The sequence below is a fragment of the Dermacentor albipictus genome, chromosome 4 (assembly GCF_038994185.2).
Source record: "Dermacentor albipictus isolate Rhodes 1998 colony chromosome 4, USDA_Dalb.pri_finalv2, whole genome shotgun sequence".
In the NCBI taxonomy this organism is placed as follows: Eukaryota; Metazoa; Arthropoda; class Arachnida; order Ixodida; family Ixodidae; genus Dermacentor; species Dermacentor albipictus.
Window position 1 is genome coordinate 7885239 of NC_091824.1, and position 24162 is coordinate 7909400.

General features: G+C 44.1%; 1 protein-coding gene across 7 annotated transcripts in view; it reads right to left on the bottom strand.

Annotated features, from left to right (window-relative positions):
- Positions 1-24162, bottom strand: part of nab (NGFI-A-binding protein homolog) — a 1159032-nt gene that overhangs the window by 921161 nt on the left and 213709 nt on the right. For all 7 annotated transcript variants that reach the window (XM_070536817.1, XM_070536819.1, XM_070536822.1 and 4 more), the window contains exon 2: positions 23407-23738. In XM_070536817.1, the coding sequence (XP_070392918.1) occupies positions 23407-23466 (60 nt within the window). In that variant the 5' untranslated portion in view covers positions 23467-23738. The remainder of the gene's footprint in view (positions 1-23406; positions 23739-24162) is intronic.

Sequence of the window (24162 nt, forward strand, 5' to 3'; positions counted from 1 at the left end):
GCTGTGCAGTCGACAACATGTCATGTTTTCATTCGTATTTGATCTCTACTGCTCTTGTTGCTTACTCCATCGTTATTTTTTTTTGTTTCGTGCCTTAATTTTGAAAACTTGCCCTTAAGCATAATGCTAAGGTACGTCAAAAGTACACAAACAAATTGGATTCATGTAAGAAATCGAGAAGTTAAGGATGAAATGGCCCATTGATCCGACGTTCAAGGGGGGGTAAGTGGCCAGGCCGAAGGCACGTTGCCTGAAGGCGCCGAAGACGACCTAAGTGAAGTCCTGGTGACGTGCACAGTAAGTGTGTCACTCAAATTGTGGATTGCGGTGGCACAAAACGGGCATGAAGTCCCATAGCGACCGCGGTACGGTTGTGGCCAAATAGCGATTATTCCGTATCGAATATTTGTGCTGTACTAAAACAACAAATGCTAATTTATACACTTTTACAATGTATTACTTTCTTCTTGGTCACCGCTACTGACCGGTAATTCTGGTGGAACGAATAACTGGCCTGTGCAAGCCACCTATTATATGGTGCGGAATGGCGTCGCCCACTTGAACGCAGCGTTTTCGTCCGTGCTTTTTCTTTGCTTGCGTGTTTGTACAAATTGTGGCATGCGCTTCACTTCAAGTTTTGCACGACGTAGCACACGGCATTCGCTGGCGAAAGGTGTGAGCGCAGGTGTATGTGATCGTGCAAGTTGAGAGAGAAGTGGTTTTTGTGCGGAAGGAAGCAGCAAAGGCTAGCACTATCTTCTGCAACCCACGCGGGAGCACAGCTCAGCGCCAGCAGGGAGGGGGCGATGGGATTGAAAGAGAGAGAGGGTAGGAGGGAGAAAGGTAGAGGGTCGTCCTAGCAGCATCAGAGCAGCCCCAAGTTGACGCTGCGGCATGCGACGCGCTTTGTCTCCTCGCCTCAATAAGTGCGGAGCGCACGGCGAAGAAATGTCGCGGTATGTTCGTTCACTCTCCGTAACATGGCCTTTTAGCATCCTACAGGGAGAAACTTTTGTAAGTCGAATGGTTTCTAAGTGATAATGCGGTGCAATGTTGTCTTGTCTGAGAGCACCGTAAAGCCAATGGTTCTGTGAAAAGGTTTTGCATATGTTGCTACACATCACGAATGTGTGCTGACCATAGCAGTTTTGATAATCTTCGACATATGTTTTTTGATTATTCAAATACTGCCGGCTTCCCATTATCGGTCAAGGCAGGAGTCGGTACAAGTGGAAAGTAGAGAAAAACGAAACATACACTACTGACGAGAGCATAAAGTTACAAAATGAATACTGTCCATGACCCAGAGCAAAAAACGTTGACACAAGTTAAACAACGTTGACACAATTTAAGCAACTCTTCAGAATTCACCAATGAGGACAGCAGACATAATTTATAAAAAGTAAGCAACAGCACTCACGCACGAACAAGCATAAATGAAGGCACACACACAAAAAAACTCACAATTACTGAGCACAACAGCGAACAGATATTGAACAGAAGCTCAATAATTTATTCTACAGGTCGCGAAAATTAAGGAAATGTTAGCATACGCTATCTCACATAATCTTTCAAAACAGTAAGGAATGACTCGATTGATGGCTCGTTCACAATCGCTGGTGGCAATGCGTTTCATTCTGCTATGGATCGGGGAAACAAGGAAAAGCGATGTGCATAAGTTCTTGTCTTAGGCATTACAATTGTTTTATCATGTTTCCATCTGGTTGCCCTGGCTCTGGTAAACTGCATGTAAGTGTTGATGTCGAATTTATTCGTCTTGTTGATTATGCTGTAGAGAATTTGTAGCCGATAAATTTTTCGTCGCGTTTCGAGTGTTGGAATGCCGTTTCTTTTCATGAGATTGCTAACCAATATGTGCCTGCCATACGCGTTGTAGATGAATCTTATTGCTCTTCTGTGAACACTTTCGAGCGCATTTATGGCATGCCGGTCCCAAACGACGTCAGCATATTCTAGTAAGGGTCTTACCAGTGATGTATAAGCGATCAACTTGGCTTCAGGTGAGCAGTGTTGCAGGCGATGTTTCAGGAGCCAGAGGTTTCTTGAGGCCACTGAGACAACGTGTTTAATGTGACTACTCCAACTTAAAGTTGAGGTACCCTATATTCCTACGTATTTGAACTCAGTCGCAGTTTTTAGTGGGTCCTGGATTATTTTGCAAGTGTGGGCTAGCGGGTTCTTTTTACGAGTCACGGTCATTTGGGTGCATTTTGATATATTTAGTTTCATGTGCCACGATGCACACTAATCACTAATAAACGCCAAGAAATCATTCAGGGCGAGCTGATCTGCGAGTATTTGTATCTTCAAATAAGCTATGCACTCATCGGCAAAGAAACGACAGCGACAGTGAATTAAACTGTAGGTGGTTAAGGTAGATAAGAAAGAGAAGCGGACCCGGTACCCAACCCTGAGGAACCCCAGAAATGACTGGTGCTAGATGCGAAGGAGTGTTGCCTTTGTGAACATACTGGCGGTGTTGGGGAAAATAAGCTTCGATCCAGTTGGCGATTTAATCATTGTCTAAGAGACTACAACTTTTTGGTAAGTCAGTGTGGGATACCCGATCAAAAGCTTTCTCAAGGTCGAGAAAAACCATGTCAATTTGCTCACCTTTATTTAGTAGTTACAATACTTCAATTGTCGTGTGTATAAGTAGTGTTACCGTCGACAGTGCACGGCTAAATCCATGTCGAGCACTAGAAAAGAAGTCGTTAGCTTCAAGAAGTGAAGATAAACGCTTAAAGACAATGTGTTCCATGACTTTGCTGCACGAGCACAATAATGATACCGGGCTATTGTTTGCCACACTAAGTTTATCGCATAATTTATAAATGGGTATTACCTTCGCTGCACTCCAATCTGTGGGAATTTAAGCTTTTCGCAAACTTTCGTTAGATTTAATAAAAAGACACTTCGCGCAGCACTCTGCATGCCTGTAAAGGGACATATTGCATATACTATCTGGACCAGTATACTTCTTCGTGTTTAGGTTCAACAGGGCCGAAAATACACCTTCCTCTGTGATGAAGAGATTGGGTAATTCGAGTCCTGTCTGTTCAAGCACGCTGACTTCATGACCACTATAGGAAGATACACTGAAGAAAAGTAGTCGGTAAACGAAGTAGCTATTAATTACCACTTTCAACTATGTAATGAATTCTTAGTTTCGTTACAGGATCGTTTTTCTGAGTCAAGTATCTCCAAAATTTGCTGGGGTCAGTTTTGAGAAAATTGTGCATACGGACGTTAAAGGAATTAAGATTTGGAAGATTTCAGCTGAGAGCACATTTCACTACGCAGGAGTTGAAGCTCATTTTTACCAATACTATTGATTGCGCGAGACAGGCGTTTAGCATGGCACTTCAAGTGAAAGATGTAACGCGTGATCCATGCGCCTGTAGTCTTGGTGAAGAAAAAGGCGGGAACCCTACGTCTCTGCGTCGATTATCGTCGTTTGAACAAGATCACGAAAAAGGACGTATACCCCCTACCGCGAATAGACGACGCATTGGATCGGCTCTGCAACGCTAAATACTTCTCGTCGATGGACCTCAAGTCTGGCTATTGGCAAATAGAAGTCGACGAGAGAGATCGCGAAAAGACTGCCTTCATCACCCCACACGGCATTTCGCAGTCACAGCGGCGCCGGGCACGATCAGAAGTGGTCCACGTAGCGCGTCTTAACCCTCTCACGCACGCTGATGAACTTTGTTGCTTTGTCTGCTTTGTAAGTTTCTTTGGTACATATCTTTCAATGCACTCATGCACGACGCTCTTTAAAAAAAAAGGCACAACTGATTAACACTCATACTATCAGATGCTTGATTGTGCTTAATGATCCCGAAGGTTCGTTCGAAGAAGTCTAGAATGCATACATTATCGGCGTTTCTAAAATTGAAGAATGCTTTTGCAATATTTCGGGACACTGAGCGCGTCGTGTGGCTTGTGAAAGAACAGTTTTGTGATCTGAAATTCCGTCTATAGTAAGCAAGTGAGTAGCCTAGTTCACACATTTTGTCAGAAATTAGGATGATATCAAGAATTGAATTGGCGTTGTGCCTTGTGCGTGTTGGTGGTGCTTCTACCACTTTTTAAATTAAGAGAAAATGCAACATCTATAAACACTTGAGAACGGCAACAAGACGCCGGCACTTGCAGCGTGCTCCAGTTAATTTTGGGCAGATTAAAATCCCCACACAGGATAATATCAGCGCCACGCTTGCAGTGTGCTGAAATGAAGTCTTGCAACGATTCAAGTACAGAAAGCTCAGCGTTTGGTGGCCTGTTAACTGCCCCAATTAGTATATCACGACTACATAAATGAACAAGTATCCAAAGCATTTCAATATTGTAGGTACGCGGTAATACTGCGTAATTGATGCCTTCCTTTAGTACAACTGCGACACCAGCCCCTAAAGAAATACGGTCTCGAATAATTATTTCGTGCGAGTTGGGCACAATTACCTCGTCGGGAATTCCATTATGTAGCGAAGTTTCGGAAAGCACGGTGACATTCGGATCGTATGCTATAAGTAGCCTTTGAAGATCAGCTATTTTGTTCACAACACACTTCTAGCATTAATACTCATTGCAGAGAATGTTTTCAGCGTATAGGGTAGATGTCACCGCTGTAGTATGTCAAGAGATGTCAAGTATATTGGTTACATTATTCTAGACGAATAAAAGTGAATTTGGTTGTGAAACCTCTGTGGCACTGTCATTTATTTTCATCCTATTCCGTCACCTTCCTACGGAGCCTACTGGAGCGATTGCCGCCAATAACAGCCTACTTATGTTGACAGTAAGACATGCGCCACTCCTATAGTTAAATGACGCGCTGGCGCTTCAGCTGAGATGAGTCGCAAGCTCTCCTCGCTCTTAAAATTAAAATAACTGCTGGTGGTCGAAATGCTGGACACTAAACAAATTCAAACATTCGCGCCAAGCAAGATCTCGACGTCACTTCCATTTCCGGGTGTTCAGCGCGCCGCCGGTGCGAGCATCGAAAGTAGCTGCATTAACATCCAAAATGAAACTTGACGTGCGCGCAATGGTCACATTCAGCAGGCTGGGAGTTGTGGGCATTTCGCCGTAGCAGCGCAAGAAAATAACGAACGAGTGGGAGCCCCACGAAGGGTATCGTAAGCCGGCTTTCATTGCTAATAACTCCGTTTATGCTCAACGCGTGGAAATATATTATGCGACAAATTATTTGTTCCATAGTCCATTGTAACTTGAGATGTTTCTCCACTTCGATAAAAAGTAAACTGCGTGTCCACAAATGCGTCCCGCACACACGTGCCACACGCACCGGAAGTGGCGTGACCCCGTGTAGTGTGGCGCGCGTTAAATCTCCTGCTGCCATAAAGGTGCATCTGAGATACTGCTGTTGTAGATATGCTAAAGAGCGGTAATAAAAAAAGTTATAAATATATTACAACGTCGCACCGGAGGAGCGTAGGAAAGGAAGAAGAAGCGGCGCGAGGGTTGTTGTGTTCGGCTGTTTCGGGCCGTCCCATGCCTTCTCTACACTGTAAAAATGTTCACACCCTTAAGGGCGTTTTCTTGTCGCACTGGTAATACCCTTACCATTAGGACCTTACAAAAATTTATAGAGGGCAGTAACGGAGCTCCGGTAACAGATAGCGCCGGTTTCTAACAAGGCCAAAATGGCGTAACGGTTGTACAAAGGAACTTGTTTCATCGATGGAAATTCAGGAGTGCCTCCTGGTCACGATGAACAGCGCTGGTGGGCTTTGCTAGTGGCTTTTAACTTGATAGGGCGCGACGAAGAAGTGATGTTATGATCGCTTGTTTGGCAGAAGCCACATCGTAATGAAGCGGATGCTTCAGGTTCCTCGGTGTCGTCTTTAAGTGGGTAGGGACATGATGGTTTCATGGGTCCCTGTTTGAGTCAATAGTAGCAGTAGACTACAGAGGGCTTGAAGATAAGGGATTGCCGTAATACAGGATACGTTCTGGTGGGGAATGAGGACCCTGAAGAGTAATTAGGCATGTATGGCCGCTGCCCAGGTAGCGAGCCGCCATGACCGTGTGTGGGGGACATAATAGTTACTGCACAAGTTTTCCGCTTTTTCGGCACGTTCAGCGTATTACCAACACAGCGCCTTAATCAGTAGTAGTGGCTAGGTAAGCCTGCACCGGAAGGACAGATTCCTCTGAAACTTGTATATGTTGCAGTTATTTCAAGTTACCAGCTAGTGGCCATAGCTGGCGCCCATACAAAGACTGTATTGGCAGGTTTGTGCAGAGCTAAACTCTGAAAGCTGGAAGTGGCCAGGCAGGCGTACACGGTTGGGCAAGGTGGTCATGTCATAACTAGAACGAGACTTGATAACTTTGTACGACAATGTTGTTGGCGGCTCAGAAGCCCATGTAGGTTTCGACCACGGGTGCATGGTCTGTCATGGGCGAGGTCTCTTTGGTGTTGCTGGAGCTGCATCTCGGTCTGAGGCCCGTATAGCTTTCGTTGTTTTGTTGATCGAGGTAAGCGCCACGACACGACTTGAGGGCTGCGGTTCTCCATGCTGGTGGTATCTATCCTCACGGTTCCGTCTTGGCAAGTAGCGCTCCACACAAAGAAGTAGATTTTTTTGCACAATAAACGCTTGCATCAGTAAGGCTCCGCTCCTTCGACACAGTGGGCTTAGATGTGATGCGGCGAGTGCCGCGGCTGCACTCGCGAAGTCACCAGGACTGGACGCAGGACGGTTGCACTAGATGTCCTTGCCAGTATGCGCCAAAAGTGATTACGACCCGCCAAAGCAACCCAGAAAGGACAAGGTTCCAGTAGTGAAAAAAAATGGGGCGAAAATTTGGAGCGACTCCGAAACACGTCCGAACTGAATGAACGCTAACAACCATTCCTTTGTTCTTGTCTTCATCCCGCAACATATGTATATTTCTCATTGATATTGAAGATTCCCAATTGAAAGTCTGCGGTTGCGTGCTTTTTCATTTATGCCCACGTACAATGTTGCGCTGTGAAATTGTGAATCTTGCAGAAGCAATTCGAATCATTGACGTTACAAGGTATGTACGAGCGACGTTGTTTAGCCAACTGTTCACCAATTGAACAACTGGTGGCACCGATACGGTTACACTACCATCAACCAGTGGACAGAGGCCATGCCAGAGTATTTCAGTGGCCACCTGGGCACCGCAGCATTACTGGCAATGAAAGTGCTGACAAAGCTGCCCGCGAGATACATGGAGAATGTGAACGCAACTCGATGCCATTGTCGAGAACGGATGCAGCACGGCAGCTCAGCCATCAAGACAGAAAGCTGGGCTAGTTGGTGTGACATCATTAATCAAGACTAGCGCAAGTAACAGGGACACAGACCGAGGAAGCGACAGGACGAGCGCTCGTCCTGTCGCTTCCTCTGTCTGTGTCCCTGTTATTTGCGCTAGTCTTTTGATTATTGACCTCAGTCATCTTGTCTGTATTCTTACTCCTGAAATAGGAATACGCCAGAGTTCACCAACCGGCACCTATATGTCATGGACCCAAATATGAGATTACAACTCCTATCCCGTTTTACTCCAAGGGAAGAAACGTTGCTTTGCCGCATACGACTAGGAATTTCTTTCACATTCCGATTAGAATGGCGGACAGTGCCAATTTCAGCACATGTGGCTTTGAAGAAACGGTGACTCTTCTGTGTGACTGCCCAGCATACGAAGATCAGAGGATTGCCCTTCGGTCAGCTTTAGGGCACTTAGATGACAGGCCTTTCACCGAAGAGATCTTGGGGCCGTGTGCTCATGTGTCTCGTGTGTACAAAGCGACAAAAGAACTGCTGCGTTTCTTGAAATTCAACAGCCGATATGACTGCTTTTGATTGACTCAGCGTTGAAAGCTTGAATGTATGTGCACCACACTCTAAAAATTTTAACACCCTTAAGGGTGTAAATGACTTGTCCCATGGGTGACACCCTTTTTGGGTGTATTGCTACACCCCAAGCAACGGGATGCAAATTAACACCCCACAAAAGAAGGGGTGTTAATATGACGTCACCTCGCCTATGGGTGTAAAACCAAACAACACCCTTTCTATATGGGGTGTAACGCAGACACCACCCTTTCAATATGGGCGTAGCAGGGACAACAGCCTTCCAAAAGGGTGTTATCCCTGCAAGTATTTTAGCGTTCGCTACAGCCATGTAGTTGATGGCCAGACTAGCTGTTGTGAATGCTGCCTAGCCTTAGCTATGATACTACCTTGTTCAGTATGAGCCAGAATCTGTGAGGCGTCCTCATATTGCGCTTCTGGTCCGTCATTTGGTAGCATAACGTGCGTCCCTTTCAGGCAAACAACTTAAGGTTTCGCCATTGCAGCAAGGCACACAGGCCATGCTTTTCGTAATCTTCCTCTGCAGTGATAGTACACTGCCGGCAGGATGCAGAGTGCAATAACAATGCGCGCTGCACTAAGGACACAGGATCTCCCGCACCTTGGTGCACCAGTACTTATAACGCCGTGGAAACAGCACACAGCCAAAAGCATGGTTACATGCATTTCAGAAATAATTAAAAACCTCCACTTTTCTTGGTCAAAAATTTTCGCAACCCCAGCTCGACCAGGAAGGAAAGACACCACAGCTCGTTGTTGTAGCTCATATTGAATGCAATTGAGCGCAAGCAATGCATGGATTGGCGACGGTAACAAGTGCAGTACTACAGAAGCATACGTTTGCCTGTCAAGCAGTTTTTTGCCGTTTTAAGCACACATTTTATACCTCTATTTATTAAAGTTGTCATTTATCTCCACGGGATGCTTCTACTAGTACTTTCACATATGACTTAAAGTAGCACTGAAAGCCAAAGAACAAAGTGCTTCCACGCCGATTAATGTTTCAGCATTTACGAACAAAACAGCATGTGTAGCTGTGCATGCTGTTCAATATATAAGCATGCACTATTTCCTGAAATATATGTATGCTCCATTTACTGCCAGTGACCTGCTTATACCCAATAATTTAGTTTATTTTTCACCATGTGCTTGCATTGAATATACCACAGGCATTGTAAGTTAAGCTACCAGAATAACAATCAGCTAGTCTAAGGTTACCTAATTGAACAAAATCATTGTAAAATTTGTGACGAAATGTCAGAAGAAAAGTATTTATTTCATTAAAGAGAAATGGTTACATAATAATGTTTGCACATTTTAAATGTAAAAAGGAAAATAGGGAGTAAAACCATACTAATACAAAGACATAAGCACCAAATAATGGGCACAGGCTTGCTCAATTAAATTTTAAGCAGAACAGTTTTTTTAAGTAGCCTGACTACGAACTATTTATTGCATGTTTTCATTCGAAAAGCACTGCATCTTATTATAAAGCACAAAAATAACCGGTCACATAAGTAAGAACAAGTCTGAGTGTGTCTTTAACACAAGGATAGAAAGTTGTGCGAGTTAGTACAGTAACATGATCTTGGATTGTAGCGCGAAGTGACACGGACACAGACTAGAAGCAGACAGGATGAGCGCTAACTCTCAACTAAATTTTTATTGAAACGAAGAATATATATATATATATATATATATATATATATATATATATATATATATATATATATATATATATATATATATATCTGCAGCACATCTAAATGAATATTGAATACATAGTAGTAAGATGAAGACGGCAAACAAAAGCCATCAGCCATCAACTGCGTGGCAAATCGCAAATCTGAGTGCAAGCTATTCTCTTATCAAGTATACCTGTAAGCATTGCGACCAATGTGCTCCCAAGATGTATGAGGCATTACTCATTGCAGAGTTGTAAGGACATGACAATCCTAGGATGATTATGTTCTTGAGGCTTTTTCCACACTTTCCATCTTTTGAAACGTGTATACTCTAGTCATGAAAATAAAAATTCTACAACTGGCGTGTGATAAGTTTTGCGTCTTATTTCCTAGCAGCTCATTGAAACGAGCAACGATGACAAATTCAAATGCCGTTACCTCATCAGACATTCAAATTTCTTAAACACAAACAAAACCAGATAGGCATTAGAGTGAGCATGATTTAAATACATCACACTGGTTTAAAGTTATTGCACCACTTTGTGCCAGGTAAAAATGTTAGAAACATCAACAATGTTAAGATTCTACGGCCAACCGTGAAAACTAAATAAAACAATCATTAAGCTTTCTTAAACGGGTACAGGAGCTTTACAACTGGCCGTCTTGGTGATGGACACGCAGATAGATGAGCAGCCATTCCACTGAGACGAGAATGTTGAGGGCTTCGCATGGAAGTCTGCGAGACACTGCAGAGTAGCTCTTGGTCCACATGAAGGAGGTTGCTTGCATGCACATCTGGGCCACCATACTGAATGCATGGTGTTACCTGAACCTTTTCCCCCTGCATTGTGGTGAAAAAGCATGGTTAAGTTTATACGATATTTAATATGCAAAAAAAGAGGTGAGGCATGCAGACAGGACACTAGAGTAGAGAAGTGAACATGAACACGAAAAACATGAAAAATTTCATTAAATTGTTTTATTAGATGAAATTTTTATACTTGGTGTCATTCATTATGAGGGTTCATAACCGCAACATATTTAATATATAAGCAGGCAGAATTATCAGCTTGGTCAGTTTGCACAAGCTCGTTTGAGGCAAGAAATCGAGTTACACAAACACAACCTCAACATTCTTGATTGAAAAAGGAACACCTCAGATGACATGCAGTCCAGTGAGTGGGAATTGCACAGTTCAAGAAAAACAAATTAAAACTCACAGACTGAAAGCGAATTAATTGATAGGTTTTAGTAGCACAAGGGCATCTTTGGCCAATGAGCGCCAAGTCTATACTGCAAAAGATAAACTTAGTGCATCTTTACAAAGCAAATATATAAAGATGACTAATGCCTCTCTGCACTACAGTTGCTTTGCTCTAGCGTGAAATCATTTTAATGCATGCACACGTACATACACACGCTACACCCAAGTGTAACAGCTGCAGAATTAAAATTGGGCAGCAACAAAGTCGCAACATTTAACCATTGATCCCAAGCTGTACTAGTGACTGGAGGCAGTACCAATATCGCCAATGACGAGTCGCACTCTTTCTGCCCGATGTTACGCTGCTCTTATTGTCAAAGATGAGTTACAGCCGGCATTGAGGGAAAGCTGCCCGTAAGAGCAGCTCCTCTTTTTGTGTTATTTCTAACCAGAGACCAACGAAGTAATATATTTTTAGAATGAGAATGACACCGAAAAATTGAGTACGTAAAAAATTCGGTACATTTTTCCGGAATTAACTTGGGGGTTAACGGCTAAAGAAGCAATCCAGAAACTAGAACAAGTTTTGACATGTTTGCTACCAGTGAATGCTAGAAAATATGTTGGCATTCTGTAGTTTTGTCCAACAATGCAAAAGGGATTCTTAATAACTGAGGAAATAAATGGAAAAGTATCATGAAGTATATTTCGTGAATGTAATGCAGAATCACTCAACTTCTGTTACTATATAATCTCCACTTGAATAACCTGCACTTTCTGAACTAGTTAAGGAGGTGCTGCATTTCACTACTCATTCCACCAGTTCAACGTGGCAGCCACTGCATGTTGTGATTTGTTTTACTTAGTGCAGGCTTTGTACAGGGCGAGTTCACAGCATTCACTGCACTTGGCCGAAAGGTAGTGCATGTTTACGCAGCAGGTGTGGTGCCGCTTCTGCACGAGCAAGGTGCAGAAATAAGAGTTTCATACAATAATTACTAGAGGGAACTCCGACGTTAGTGTCCACAGGAGATCAAACAGGAACGGCTGTACCAGCATGGAAATTTTGGGAAGTATATGGATTTGCCTAAACTTCGTCTGTTTGGCTTCAAACGGCTTTGTGACTTTGTAAACTAGTCATTTTCAACAATATACTGTGTAATAAATAAATAAACATTAAAATCATCCGACGACAGGATTCAAACACAGGAACTCTAGAACAGAAGTCTGATCGAAACCATTAAGCCACGGAGGCATGTAACGACAAGCGAGTGCAACGCCCTGATTAATTCATTTCGGGCATACCAGCGCCTTAAGACGCTTGGCGCCTTTCGATTTGGCCACCTGGACAAGCTCAATCGTTGCAATTAATAGCAATTGCGCATGTTGGCGCCGTCTTCTGCACTTCGAAGAGTATAGACTGCGCTGAAATTTACGACAATAAGATTTATATAGCGTATAATATACGAAGCCACAAGAACGTCTGAATTCACAAGCACGAATATCAGACAAATCCATGTGCTTCCCATGATTCCCATGGTGGTGCGACTCCAGCACCAGAGTTCCCTCTAGAAATTACTGTAAGAAACTATGGCAGAAACAGGAGTAATAAACTAAGTTTTGCTGTCCCATAAATCTTACTGGTCATTAATTCCAAGTTTTAGTGCAGTCACATGTCTAGTAGGCAATTGTGGTATTTTGCATAAACATTGCAAAGCCAACTGTGATGAATGTTCACTATGGTAAATTGTTTATGATCGAGTAGCATAGACTACTGAAGCAATCTCTGGAAGGCAAATCAAGTAATTTTCTTATTAGCAGCCTTTAAACAGCATTCGAGCATATGACACATGCACCTCAGATATGTAGATATTTCCTTGACTCAGCAAAAAGCGATGCTTCATGTTCCACGAGGCTACTTCTATCAAAGCAGTATTGGTGCTCTCTAAAAACAATGCCAATGCAGATGATCCAAATATTTTTCAGGGGCAACAGTTATGCCTGAAATCATGCTAGATTAGTTTTTTTAAACACATGCTCAGACCATGTTAGAAGTGCTTCTTAAAATCCGCCTATTTATTAAAGTAGTCATATATCTGTACACAAAGGCTACTAATTAGGTCCCATGCTATATCATCATCTTGACAAAAACTTCACTTAGTAATACACATGCTGTGATAAGATTTGAGACCACACTGAGATGCTGAACAAGGTGAATTCATTATTTTTAAAATGAAGCTCCTGTTCTTCGAAACGAGAAGAAAGGATACTGAGGGTCAAAATTTTTCTGAATGACAGCTGGAAGATGCCAGGGAAGGCACGTGGAAACTTATTTGTAATTTTCTATTTAAATGTAGAAATGATAAAGGGAAATGAACATGGTCAAAAAAACAACCAGGCATGGGGGTAGAACGAACCTACAGCCTTTGCATTAGGCATGCGTTGCACTAACCACTGTGCCACCGAGGCAGCATTCAACCATCCACAATGGCCCCTCAGATTGTCGACGCTCGAACACGGCCGTAGTACCACAGTGGTTAGTATATCACATGCGTAATGCGAAGGTTATGGGTCCGTTCCCCACCCACAGGTGAATATCTTTTAATCCACTTTCACTTACCTAGAATTTATCGTTTCTATACTTCATATAAAAAACTTAAAACATGTTCCTGTATGTTTTCCTTGGCCTCATTATCTGCTGGCTTCTTCCAGTTCTGTTACTTCCAACATTTATACATATTCTAATCTGGTAAGTAAACAGTTTTGCATGATGCTGGAATGCAATATAAAACATTATTGCAGGGCCGTGTTATGTAGAATGCCTTATATTGCCCAGGCAAGGTGTATTAATGTCAATCTGAAAAAAAAAAATTCCCACTCAAGGCAGAAATGCTGTGTAGTGCTGTGTGGAACAGGGTTTACCGAAAATATCTTGTTCAGAAATAAAGCCACCAAACAAGGAGGAAATACGAAAACTAGATGAAAATTTGTGCAGTTGCATGTTAAAAATTTAGCACAGCAACAGATGACATAATGAAGGAAGTGCGAAGATGGTCTATTTGGGACACATGAGGCAATATACTTGAAAGATGCATATGAGCTTACACCTGGAGAAATATCGTTTATGTAGCAGCTAAACTACGAACAGGCCTAGAGCACACTGATACAAGGTGTCGAGCATGTAAATCTTATCGTGCCCTTAAGTCAAAGAAACATGGCTGTTTCTCATGATTCGCTACACATGGCTGGCTCACACAACTTAGCCACTTCTATATATGCCTTGTAATTGCCAGGTGGTCTGTATGACATGCGCAAACTTTAAATAAGTACAAGTGCCACGTAGCTGGACAGTACCAAGGTAATATCGTTTGTCATCGTTTTGAGGAAGTGAAACCAATTCTTGCATTTTTCCTAATTAAGTAATTAGGTATTAAGAATTATTTAACTGCTCAAATATTTTATTCAAAGCAAAAGTGTCAGTGCGAAAATTGTAGAGCATCCTGAAAAATTCCCAATCCAGCTTTCTACTGCTCAGTAGGTGCAACAAATTTTTCTTTTCAAGCTTGAAAGAAGCCAGTGAACACATGCAAGAAGTGCCATGCAACTAACCGCTCGTGCACCTGAACACCATTTGGCTCCTCCTTTCATGCTTGAAAAAAAACTTTTTGAAAAGAATATTTTAGAAATTGATTAACTATTATTGACTATGTTCTAGGCAAAATGCATGAAATAGTGTGACTGCCACTTCCATTTTCGGCGACATGAATTGACTCCATTTGCATGTCCAAATCCAGCTATACATGGTGCGTGTTTTGAGCTGGTTCTGTAATTTAGGCTGGTTTTGACTAATTGAAGCTTCACACCTTAATAATGGAGTCAGCCTAAAAAGAAATTGGTACATAAACAGTCGCTGTCAGTACTCCATACAACTTAGTGCAAAGTGCTTGTGAGCCAAGAAGTTGGTAGTTCTAAGCAGTATTTCTCATTTTGACCTGGTGTTATAGCCCACTTACTATGATGCCATGCTGCTCAGTCATGCTGGTCCCAGCTTCAATCTAGGCCATGGCAGCTGCCCTCCAATGAGGGTAAAATGCAATACCGCTTATGCCCTTAGATTCAGGTGTACATTAAAGAAGCCAGGTTCCCAAAACTTTAGGTTTTGGAATGTAAAAGCCCATAATTTCATTTTAATATCTAAAGGTGCTTTATTAGGAGCAGGGGCATCATTTTGAGCTTTTACTGCACTGCCATGGCACCAGGAAGCTCCAAGTAAATAAAAACAATTTCTTAGACAATGTACATATCTTGCAAACAATTACAAACACTTCTCTGCATGCACCTCCGTTGCTGTTATATTTAGATCCGTATGCCAAGGCGGGTTATGATGTTAGAACATGTTTCAATTTTTTTTACCGCTTTAAAGTTGGTTATTTTGCATCTCACTGTGTGTCGAACGCACATTTCAGTGCATCAATTTCTTCAGAAAGTGCGCTCCCCTTTATTTATTTGTGCATGCAAAAAGGGTTCAGAAGAACTGCTTTCTGAAGGTCTGTATAACAAGCAAAAAACAATTCTATGTAGGCTGCACAAAGAGAAAGGATTGGTTTGTAAATTTGTTATTTAGTTCTTAAAAAAAGAGGCAGCTGTCAGTATTCTGTTCCAAAGTAAAAATTACCCCTACCTGGCTCTGCTTCATTTTCCGATGTTGATGGTCAATTCGGGGGCACTCTACTGATAGGCTGCACTTTGGCGATGTCGGGTGTGCTGTCACCAGGCCCAAGGTCGATCGACATCCTCACCAAAAGTCGAGTCCAAAGGCTATGAAAGAAATATCTCATCATTTTGCTATCAGTTTTGTCATCTTGCGTGTTTCACACACGGCCGTCAGTGAAATATTTCGTCACTTGGATACTGAAAGAAATTCAAGCATTTTCTGGCAGCCAAGCTGATGATGATGATGTGTGGTGTTTTATGGCGCAAGGGCCAGGTTTGGCCAAAGAGCGCCATGACAAGTGGTAATGTTGACGATGTATTATGGAAGATGTGACTTGGCTGTAAACTGGCCTAAAAATTGTCGCTGTAAAGTGCGTAAAATTTACGTGCTATAAAATTATGGCGATGACTAATGACGAATACTATTAACATTAAAATCCATCGTGGAAGAATGATGCAACATAGAAAATATATAGGATGGTAAAATTACTTGGAGCACTGCTGCCTCTCCGGAGTCCTTGAAACACAAGGGCCTAGAGGCATGTGCTATACGAAAGAGCTATCACAGCGGCATCCTCTGAAGAGAGGGCGGCAGCCAAGCTGAATACACAGTAAATGGAGAACATTAAAAAGCAAATGCAGTTGTCACATTAGATTGATCAAGTACAGCAGAAATGGAAATAAATCAGTGATACTGTGTCTGTTGGCTTTGAATGCAAGAAACGTAAAAACAGGAACTTGCAGCCACGCCACTTTGAATTTCCCGCGTTTTCTACACCTCACAAGTTTGGCATCGTCCGGTACTCGGGGATAGTAACCGCTTAAAATCAAGATGAACGAGCGTCGGCATAAATTAACAGGATACTTAACCGGGCAATATAGGCGCATAAAAACTCACGTAGCGAAGCTACTGTCAATTACCCGATGACGCATCTGGGGGCGGTGCAGTTTGGGCGAACAATTCAAAAAGGAATGCGAGTTTCACTTGTTTCACGCCTACTAAGCTAACACAGAATTTGAGTTTCTTACTAAACTATGCTGGATATTTACGCTCCGAATAAAACGCTGGAAATTTTGTTACCTCATATTGCATACGTATGAGTGAGGAAATTGCTTTTATTGTGTTCTACCCAGACGTCACGCAGCAGCTACCACTCTCATGCAACAAAAGCATGAAAGTGGTACTCGTGACACCGAAAACAAACATATACAGCACCAACGTTACGCTCCTTGGAGTTGGAACTAAGCACGATCAAGCCAGTTAGTTTTCTAGCTTTCATAACGCCATGAAAACGACCAAACATCGAGCGAAAAAACTCTCTGCTCTCGAAAATTATTATCGCTTCCATTTATATACCTATCGCTGCCACAAGCAAAAGTCAATGGGCTAGCTGTCCACAAACCGCAGATTAGACTGACAGCAACATATTACGGTAACGTAAAACAATTTCCCCGCTGACTTAGCAGCCGCGGTGTGCTCTAAGTGCCAAAGTTCTCGTTTGCCGCTCGAAATTCACACCATGATCACGGGCACTGCATCTTTCATATTAAAAATTGCACGCTTTGCTCCGGAGCTCAATATGAGGGCGAAACGCATTTGCACGTACCTGAAATCCGCATGCCGGAAACCCGTCGACGCTTCCGAGAACGGGGCGCACAGCCATACACCCGTACGGCGGCTTGACTTGGACGTGAGGCACTTCTATCAAACATTTCACATGCGACATGTTTCACACCGATTGCGCGAGCACCAGAAAATGACGCAGGTTGCATTGCGACGCCGAGCAGACGTGCAGCCACCGATGAGCTGTGTGCGCGGATTGCAGAGAACCAAACCATACAAAACGTTAGGCGCGAGAAGATGGCGGCTCTTGTTGCGGCCGTTGCGGAGACGAAGCGGACGAAGCAATGACGCGCGAATGAATGTTGCCAACCGTTGATTCCGCGTTATGCCGGCGGTGGTGGCTTTAGTGGCGTGTGTTGCGGCTGTCTAATTTTTTATTTCTTTTTCCCAAACAGTATAGCTAAGATCAGTTCTTTGTTTGAATTTTTAGTTGTGTCGTTTGGCATTATCTTTGTCTTTTTATGCTATTAAGCGGCCAATTATGGCCTCCCAGGTTCGCGCGCTAATCTCAGAGGCCATAAGACAACTCGTTCGAAAAGGCCGTTATTGTCGTTGTTAACGCTTCATCATCCTTTCTTCAACTGATATAGAAAGGTAGTGTCCCTTTTCCCGGGGTTGGGAGGGGGCGATCAAGACGGCATCGCTCAGCGGGGGGCGGGGGAGTAGGTTGGTGTTTGTTCTTATCGCGAAATTCGCGAACCCTGCGATTTTTTTTATAACGTAAGCATTTCTATACTTCCCCAACAAGAAAAACCATCCGTCCGTCAGTCCGTACCGCACGATATCCTTCAAAATAGAACCCGCAGCAGCGAGTGAATTCACCTTCGTGCTAGCTTCGCTTCAACGCGACCGAAGCGGCGAGAACACTGCGCTCACGAAGCTTTCAGCTTATGCCGCACTATGCGCTTTCCGCAGATCACTTTCAAGATAGGTGTACGCGCGTCTGTTTTCAAAGCGAACGGTGAGAACACAGCGCGTGGTTTTCAGCAGTGGGCACACTCTGTCCACAATGCAGTTCGCTTTCAAGATACGGTTCGCGCGGCCGTGCCACAAGCAGCCGCCGCCGGAGAACGGTTGATAATGGTTCGTCGCGGATGAGGAGGGCTAAAGAGCGATAACGGCTCAAAACGAACGGAACGTCACCAACGCGCCTGGCCCCGCCACCTGCAGTACTTTGCTTGCGCTGCCGACCAGAGCAGCCCGTGTCGCCGCAGCGCTGTCGCTCATACTTGTCGGATCAAGTCTCATAACATTGATAACGACATGGGCTGCGTGTAGATGAGGAAGAGTCACAATGCTTACGCACACTTAGACAAATCCGAGAGGAGTTCCTGTGTGATTTTTTTACCGGAAATGTACAGTCACCGGTGGGACCCAGAGTTGACAATGCCTGTAAGAGGGGTGCCAAGCTTTTTTTCTTTTGTGAGAGTCTTGCCCAGCTCCCAAAGATCTGCTCAAGCTAAGACTTTCTGATGGCTGTATGTGTATTTTTTTTATTGTCGCATGCCTTCGAACCGCCACGAATCGTACAGTGTAATGGCATTAATGCAGTATTCACGTCCAAAGGGAAATGCAGCTGTTAATTGGGCTGCCTAAGGTTTGCGGCCCGGCGGCAGCTGCCCTACCGTCCCCCGTTTCCGTTGACAAGTTAGGGGGAGGGGTCTAGAGCAATCTTACACCCCCCTCGCCACAGTGGCGTAACCAGAAAATTTTTTCGTGTGAGGGGGGGGGTCCCAATTGCCCGTGGAGGGTGAAGGAGCGGGGCCATTGCCATAGCAGCAAAAATTTGACTGTGAGTGAGCGTTACAAGTGCACGGTGTGCCCCACTTGGCTACGCCGCTACTAGCCCCCCCCCCCCGCGCCATCGACGCAAATCGAGCTATCAGAACGTGCATGATACGCATGCATGACATAACATGAAAGACATGCCGCGAAGCTAGCATGGATGTCGTCACATCATCATCATCAGCTTATTTTGACGTCCATCGCAGGACGAAAGCTTCTCCAGCGATCTCCAATACCCCTGTCTTGTGCCAACTGGTTCCACGTGTTTTCAAGTTTCCCGAATCCATCACGTCCACGTTATTCTCTGCCGTCCTCGACTGTGCTTCCCTTCCCATAGCACCCATTCTGCAACTCCAATAGACCAGCAGTTCTCTCCCTTACGCATTGCAATGTCTGCCCAGCACGACTTCTTCCTCATAATGTCAACCAGAATATCAGCTATTCCCGTTCGCTCTCTAATCCACATCGCTGTCTTCCAGTATATTATCATCATGCCTAATAATTTTCATTCCATCGTTCGTTGCGCGGTCCTCAACGTCTTCCCAAGCTTCTTTGGTAACTTCCAAGTTTCGGCCCCATACGTTAGTAACGATAGAAAGCAATGGTTAGCAGTAAGCTCCCTGATCATGATTTAGTAATGCCTGCCGTAAGCTCTCCAGCTAATGTTTTATATTTGTTAATTTCCTTGATCAGAGGCCCCTAAGAGTAATTAACCTCAATAAACGTATTTCTGAGCAGGTTCTAGAGGCTGACAGCCGACCATGACATTCGTTTTCTCGCCAGGCTGCGGAACATTACTTTTCTCTTCTGCATACTAACTCTCAATCAGACTTACACTTTCTTCGACAAGTTCCTCAAATGTTTGTTGCAAATAGTCTGCAGCGTTGCTGAGTATGCCAATGTCATCTACAAACCGTAAGTTGGTGAACTATTTACCGTTAGCCCTCACTCCTAACCATTCCCAGTCTAACTGGTTGCACACCTTCAAGTATTCCGTGATAGCATTGTAAATATTTTGCCATTGATCATATGGAGCCTTTTGCAGAGATCTGGCTATGCAAAGTCTGCGCGTGTCATCCGTTCGATATCAACATTCGTGGGAAACTTCATTTTTGACCACTGTTCGGAGCCAGTGCGCTGCTGCCTAGGTGCCCCGATCTAATCATTCCAGCTACCTGATTCAAGCGCAGGTAGCGCGCGTTTCATGTGCAGCCAATATCAAGACCTTAACTGGCAATGTTCATTCATCATATACTGTAAGCTTGTTCACTCACTCCCTTATAATTAGGGTGTAAATTAGAAAGACTGGGGTGTTCCAAGGGTGTTTTCTTGTTGAACACCCTTTTCCGTTAAAAAAGGGTGTTTCAAGGGTGTTTATAAGGGTGAAAAAGATGATTACACCCGCATTACACCCATAAGGGTGTGAAAATTTTTAGAGTGCAGCGCACCCTCAGAGAGCAGTCAAGTGTGAACTTCTCTCTTCCTCCCTATCTTTCAATTCCCTTCCCCCTTTCCCAGTACAGTGTAGCTTACGGTGGTTCAACCTGGTAAATCTCCCTGCCTTTCCCTTACGACTTTTCTCTCTCTGCCTCGTGTAGTCAAATTACGTTATTTTCTAAGGAGTGACTAACAGCAGCTGTAACGGCACCGCATGCCATCATCGGGCATCAAATCGCGCTTCGTCGGCATTTGCGACTTGAAACCGGACTCGACGCCCTTATACACCGTTTTATCATGCCCGCCGCTATATTGTGAACGCAGTAGCGCCGTCTATGAGCAGGGCCATACTGGCTTGGGTGAAGGGAGTATTTTACATGGCAGGTATACGCTTGGTGGTAGGTTCTGGCGTTTGTTTTCGCGGTCGTGTGGTTTGTTTAGTATGACGTGCGTATTCTACGTTGTAAACGGTTCTGTGAGGCATGCTGAAGTGGTTTAAGGCGTCATGGCCGGAGTTTCTGCTGGCGTTGAGGTGGACGGAACATGCAGCGCGATGTGTGCGCGCATATTTGGGCCTACATTCAGCCTCGGAGTTCAATTGTGTGTTTCTAACCTTATTTCAGCATTATCCTCTTTATAAGCTGCGGTTTAGGAGCCATGAAACATATGCGACGATCGTAACAGCGTGAGTACCGTTCTGCTATGACAGGAGCTTTGATGTTATACTTTGACAAGCGTTCAAACTGTTCACCGCAGGTTATACTGCGTGACTACTTGGTTCGATGGATGAGGTTTCCGCCCCTGAATAAAATAGTTTTGGCTAGTAATAGCAGCATAACTTACAGTTTAAATTAAGCTTGTCCAGGAAAGGGAATGTTAACGAACTGCGCAAGCGCCTTAAGCAGTGGTAAGTGCTGAACTACAGATATCTTTGTTCTATATACCGCATGGTCCAAGCATACGGCATCAGCGGTTATATATGTATAAACGTTGTGCGGCGTGACCATGCGAGGTCGTATTGCGGCGTTAGGCCGTTTTCTCTTTCTTTCTTGAGAAAGAAGATGATATCCGAATATCTTTTTCCGATAGTGTTCGTTCCGTTCTCTACGACGCACTCACACGTGTTACGGAAATTTTGTCCTCAAAAATAACCACCACATTCTTTTTAAGCGATCCTTCTCGTATATTATGGCTGTATACAGGCCAAAAAGGCAATGCAAAAGCGCACAGCTTATATATGTATTGTGCTGGTTCCCCAACCACAGTGATCGCTGTGTATAGCACCGACATCGGCCTCATGCAGGAAGGCTAGCGTAGACATGTAGAAATGCCAAGCCTACTAGAATTTAAATGCGTGAGAACGATGCCGGTGCATCACGAATATTTGATAGCGCCTGCCGCTTAGATGTTTCGTGGTTGCCTTTGGTTGGCCGTGCACAAGCATGCGCTCTTATGTTTTATGTTTTAGTCCCTACGCCAAGCGATCAGACAGTGAGCTGATTTACCCTTTAATGCTGGTAATACAGAGACAGAAAAACAGTTTACTATAGGTAGTGAGGCACTGGAAGTGGTAAGGGAATACATCTACTTAGGACAGGTAGTGACTGTGAATCCGGATCACGAGACTGAAATAATCAGAAGAATAAGAATAGGCTGGGGTGCGTTTGGCAGGCATTCTCAGATCATGAACAGCAGGTTGCCATTATCCCTCAAGAGAAAAGTGTATAACAGCTGTGTCTGACCAGTACTCACTTACGGGGCAGAAACCTGGAGGCTTACGAAAAGGGTTCTAGTTAAATTGAGGACGATGCAGCGAGCTATGGAAAGAAGAATAATACGTGTAACATTAAGGGATCAGAAAAGAGCATATTGGGTGAGGGAACGAACGCGAGTTAATGAAATCGTAGTTGAAATCAAGAAAAAGAAATGGGTATCGGCAGGACATGAACTGAGGAGGGAAGATAACCGTGGTCATTAAGGGTTACGGACTGGATTCCAAGGGAAGGGAAGCGTAGCAAGGGACGGCAGAAAGTTAGGCGGGCAGATGAGCTCAAGAAGTTAGCAGGGACAGCATGGCCATAATTATTACATGACCGGGGTAGTTGGAGAAGTATGGGAGAGGCCTTTGCCCTGCAGTGGGCGTAACTAGGCTGATGATGATGACAATGATACAAAGACACTCGTTCTCTTTGTTGAATTAAAACCGATCTAAGCAAAATATTTCACAACACATACACACGCCGCGACTGATAAAGCGCGTCCCATTTTTGCGCCCCCAAGATATATTACCGCCTACTGTAGTTACCGATGCACCGAATGGCTTCCCTGATGACCTTATATGAATGGACATGGCGTAAATTTCATAACGTACGAACTAAAACATTCCGAAATCGTTCCGCAGCACGCGACAGCAACACTTTAAAGCAGTGCCCCACCGGATCTCCCAAGCCAGAGAGGAGGAAAGGCTCGCCACGCGCCCTATCCTCCTCGCCCGATGAAACGGTCTATAGGACTACACAACGGCCCTACCAGAGTGCTGTTGTGGGACAGGAAATGTTTTTGTGCGGAACTGTCACACGCTTACTTCAGGCGGCTCCGGCGCTTCATAATTTATTTGAGAACCTATTTTGACACCAAGTTCTGGAAAAGGAACACCAGCTTATGCCCAGTCGCATATTTGAGCTTGCATACACTTTCAAAACCGTCCATTTCAACAGACGGTGTTTATATAACTATAGTATAACCACGCAAGTGGCGCCCTAATAGAACCAGTGCGTTAATCGAAAGAAACCATATGACGCGGCATAGCTGGGTTCCCATCCTGCACAAGCAGCACCAATAAACGGAGCATCAGAAGGAACACAAAAAAGCGCAGAAAACTGTGCGCTTCTTTGTTCTGATGTTATTCCCAGGCGCGCCGTGCGTGCGTCGCTGCCCCTTATTGTGATGGGCTTGATGGCGCTGCTTTGAAGCATGTACACACGGCTGGTAGGAGCAGAGCACGTATCAACTCTAGACTACAGAAGCCTAAGACTGCAAACACAATTATGGGCTTACCTTCCGCTTGGAGCTTCCTTGGGTGTTTTTTGGTGAAGGCATCCCTCCGCGGCAATCCATGCTGCAGTGACGGTTTCTTTTGCAGCCAACAAAGCGACAAGATCAAGGAATAGGCGATACCGGCGTCGCTTTCTCAGCGACTCCGTTGCAGCAGTGTCGTTTCGATAAAGGGGCGAATTCCACGCAGCGAAACGTATAGAAGGAGCAGAAGGCTGTCCAACTCGCAGGGCCTCCCGGGGTTCCAGAGCTGTCGCGCTATCTGTGGGGCTTTGGTCTGTTCTCGCGGCACCGGTCCCCTGGTTTGGTCCCCTCTATTGCACAAAGCCCAAGGCCTGCAAAAAGACGAAAGAGACACAAAGGTAGATGGGAACGTTTTAGACTGAAAAGCGGACACTGATTTTTGAAGCCTACATAGAGTTGATCATATTTAAGTATTCCGTATCTTTTAAAGATTGCCTGTAGCAGATAACTTTAGCCGGAGTTGTATTATACAGATAGGCGGACATTACATTCACGAGAAACGGAAACACATATCTACATAATTAAAAACTCAATAATGAACTTCTAAATAATTACTTCACGGGACATGTTGCAACATACAAATTGCAGCATGTGTTATTATGTAGCCTGTCAGTATGTAAGGTGCATCCATTTGGAATGAATTTAGAGAATGACGCTATCAATTTAGCCGTAAAAGTGCACTGTAATTGCACTTGGTTTTTAACAACACGCTCTTTTAGGCATTGAAGCACAAAA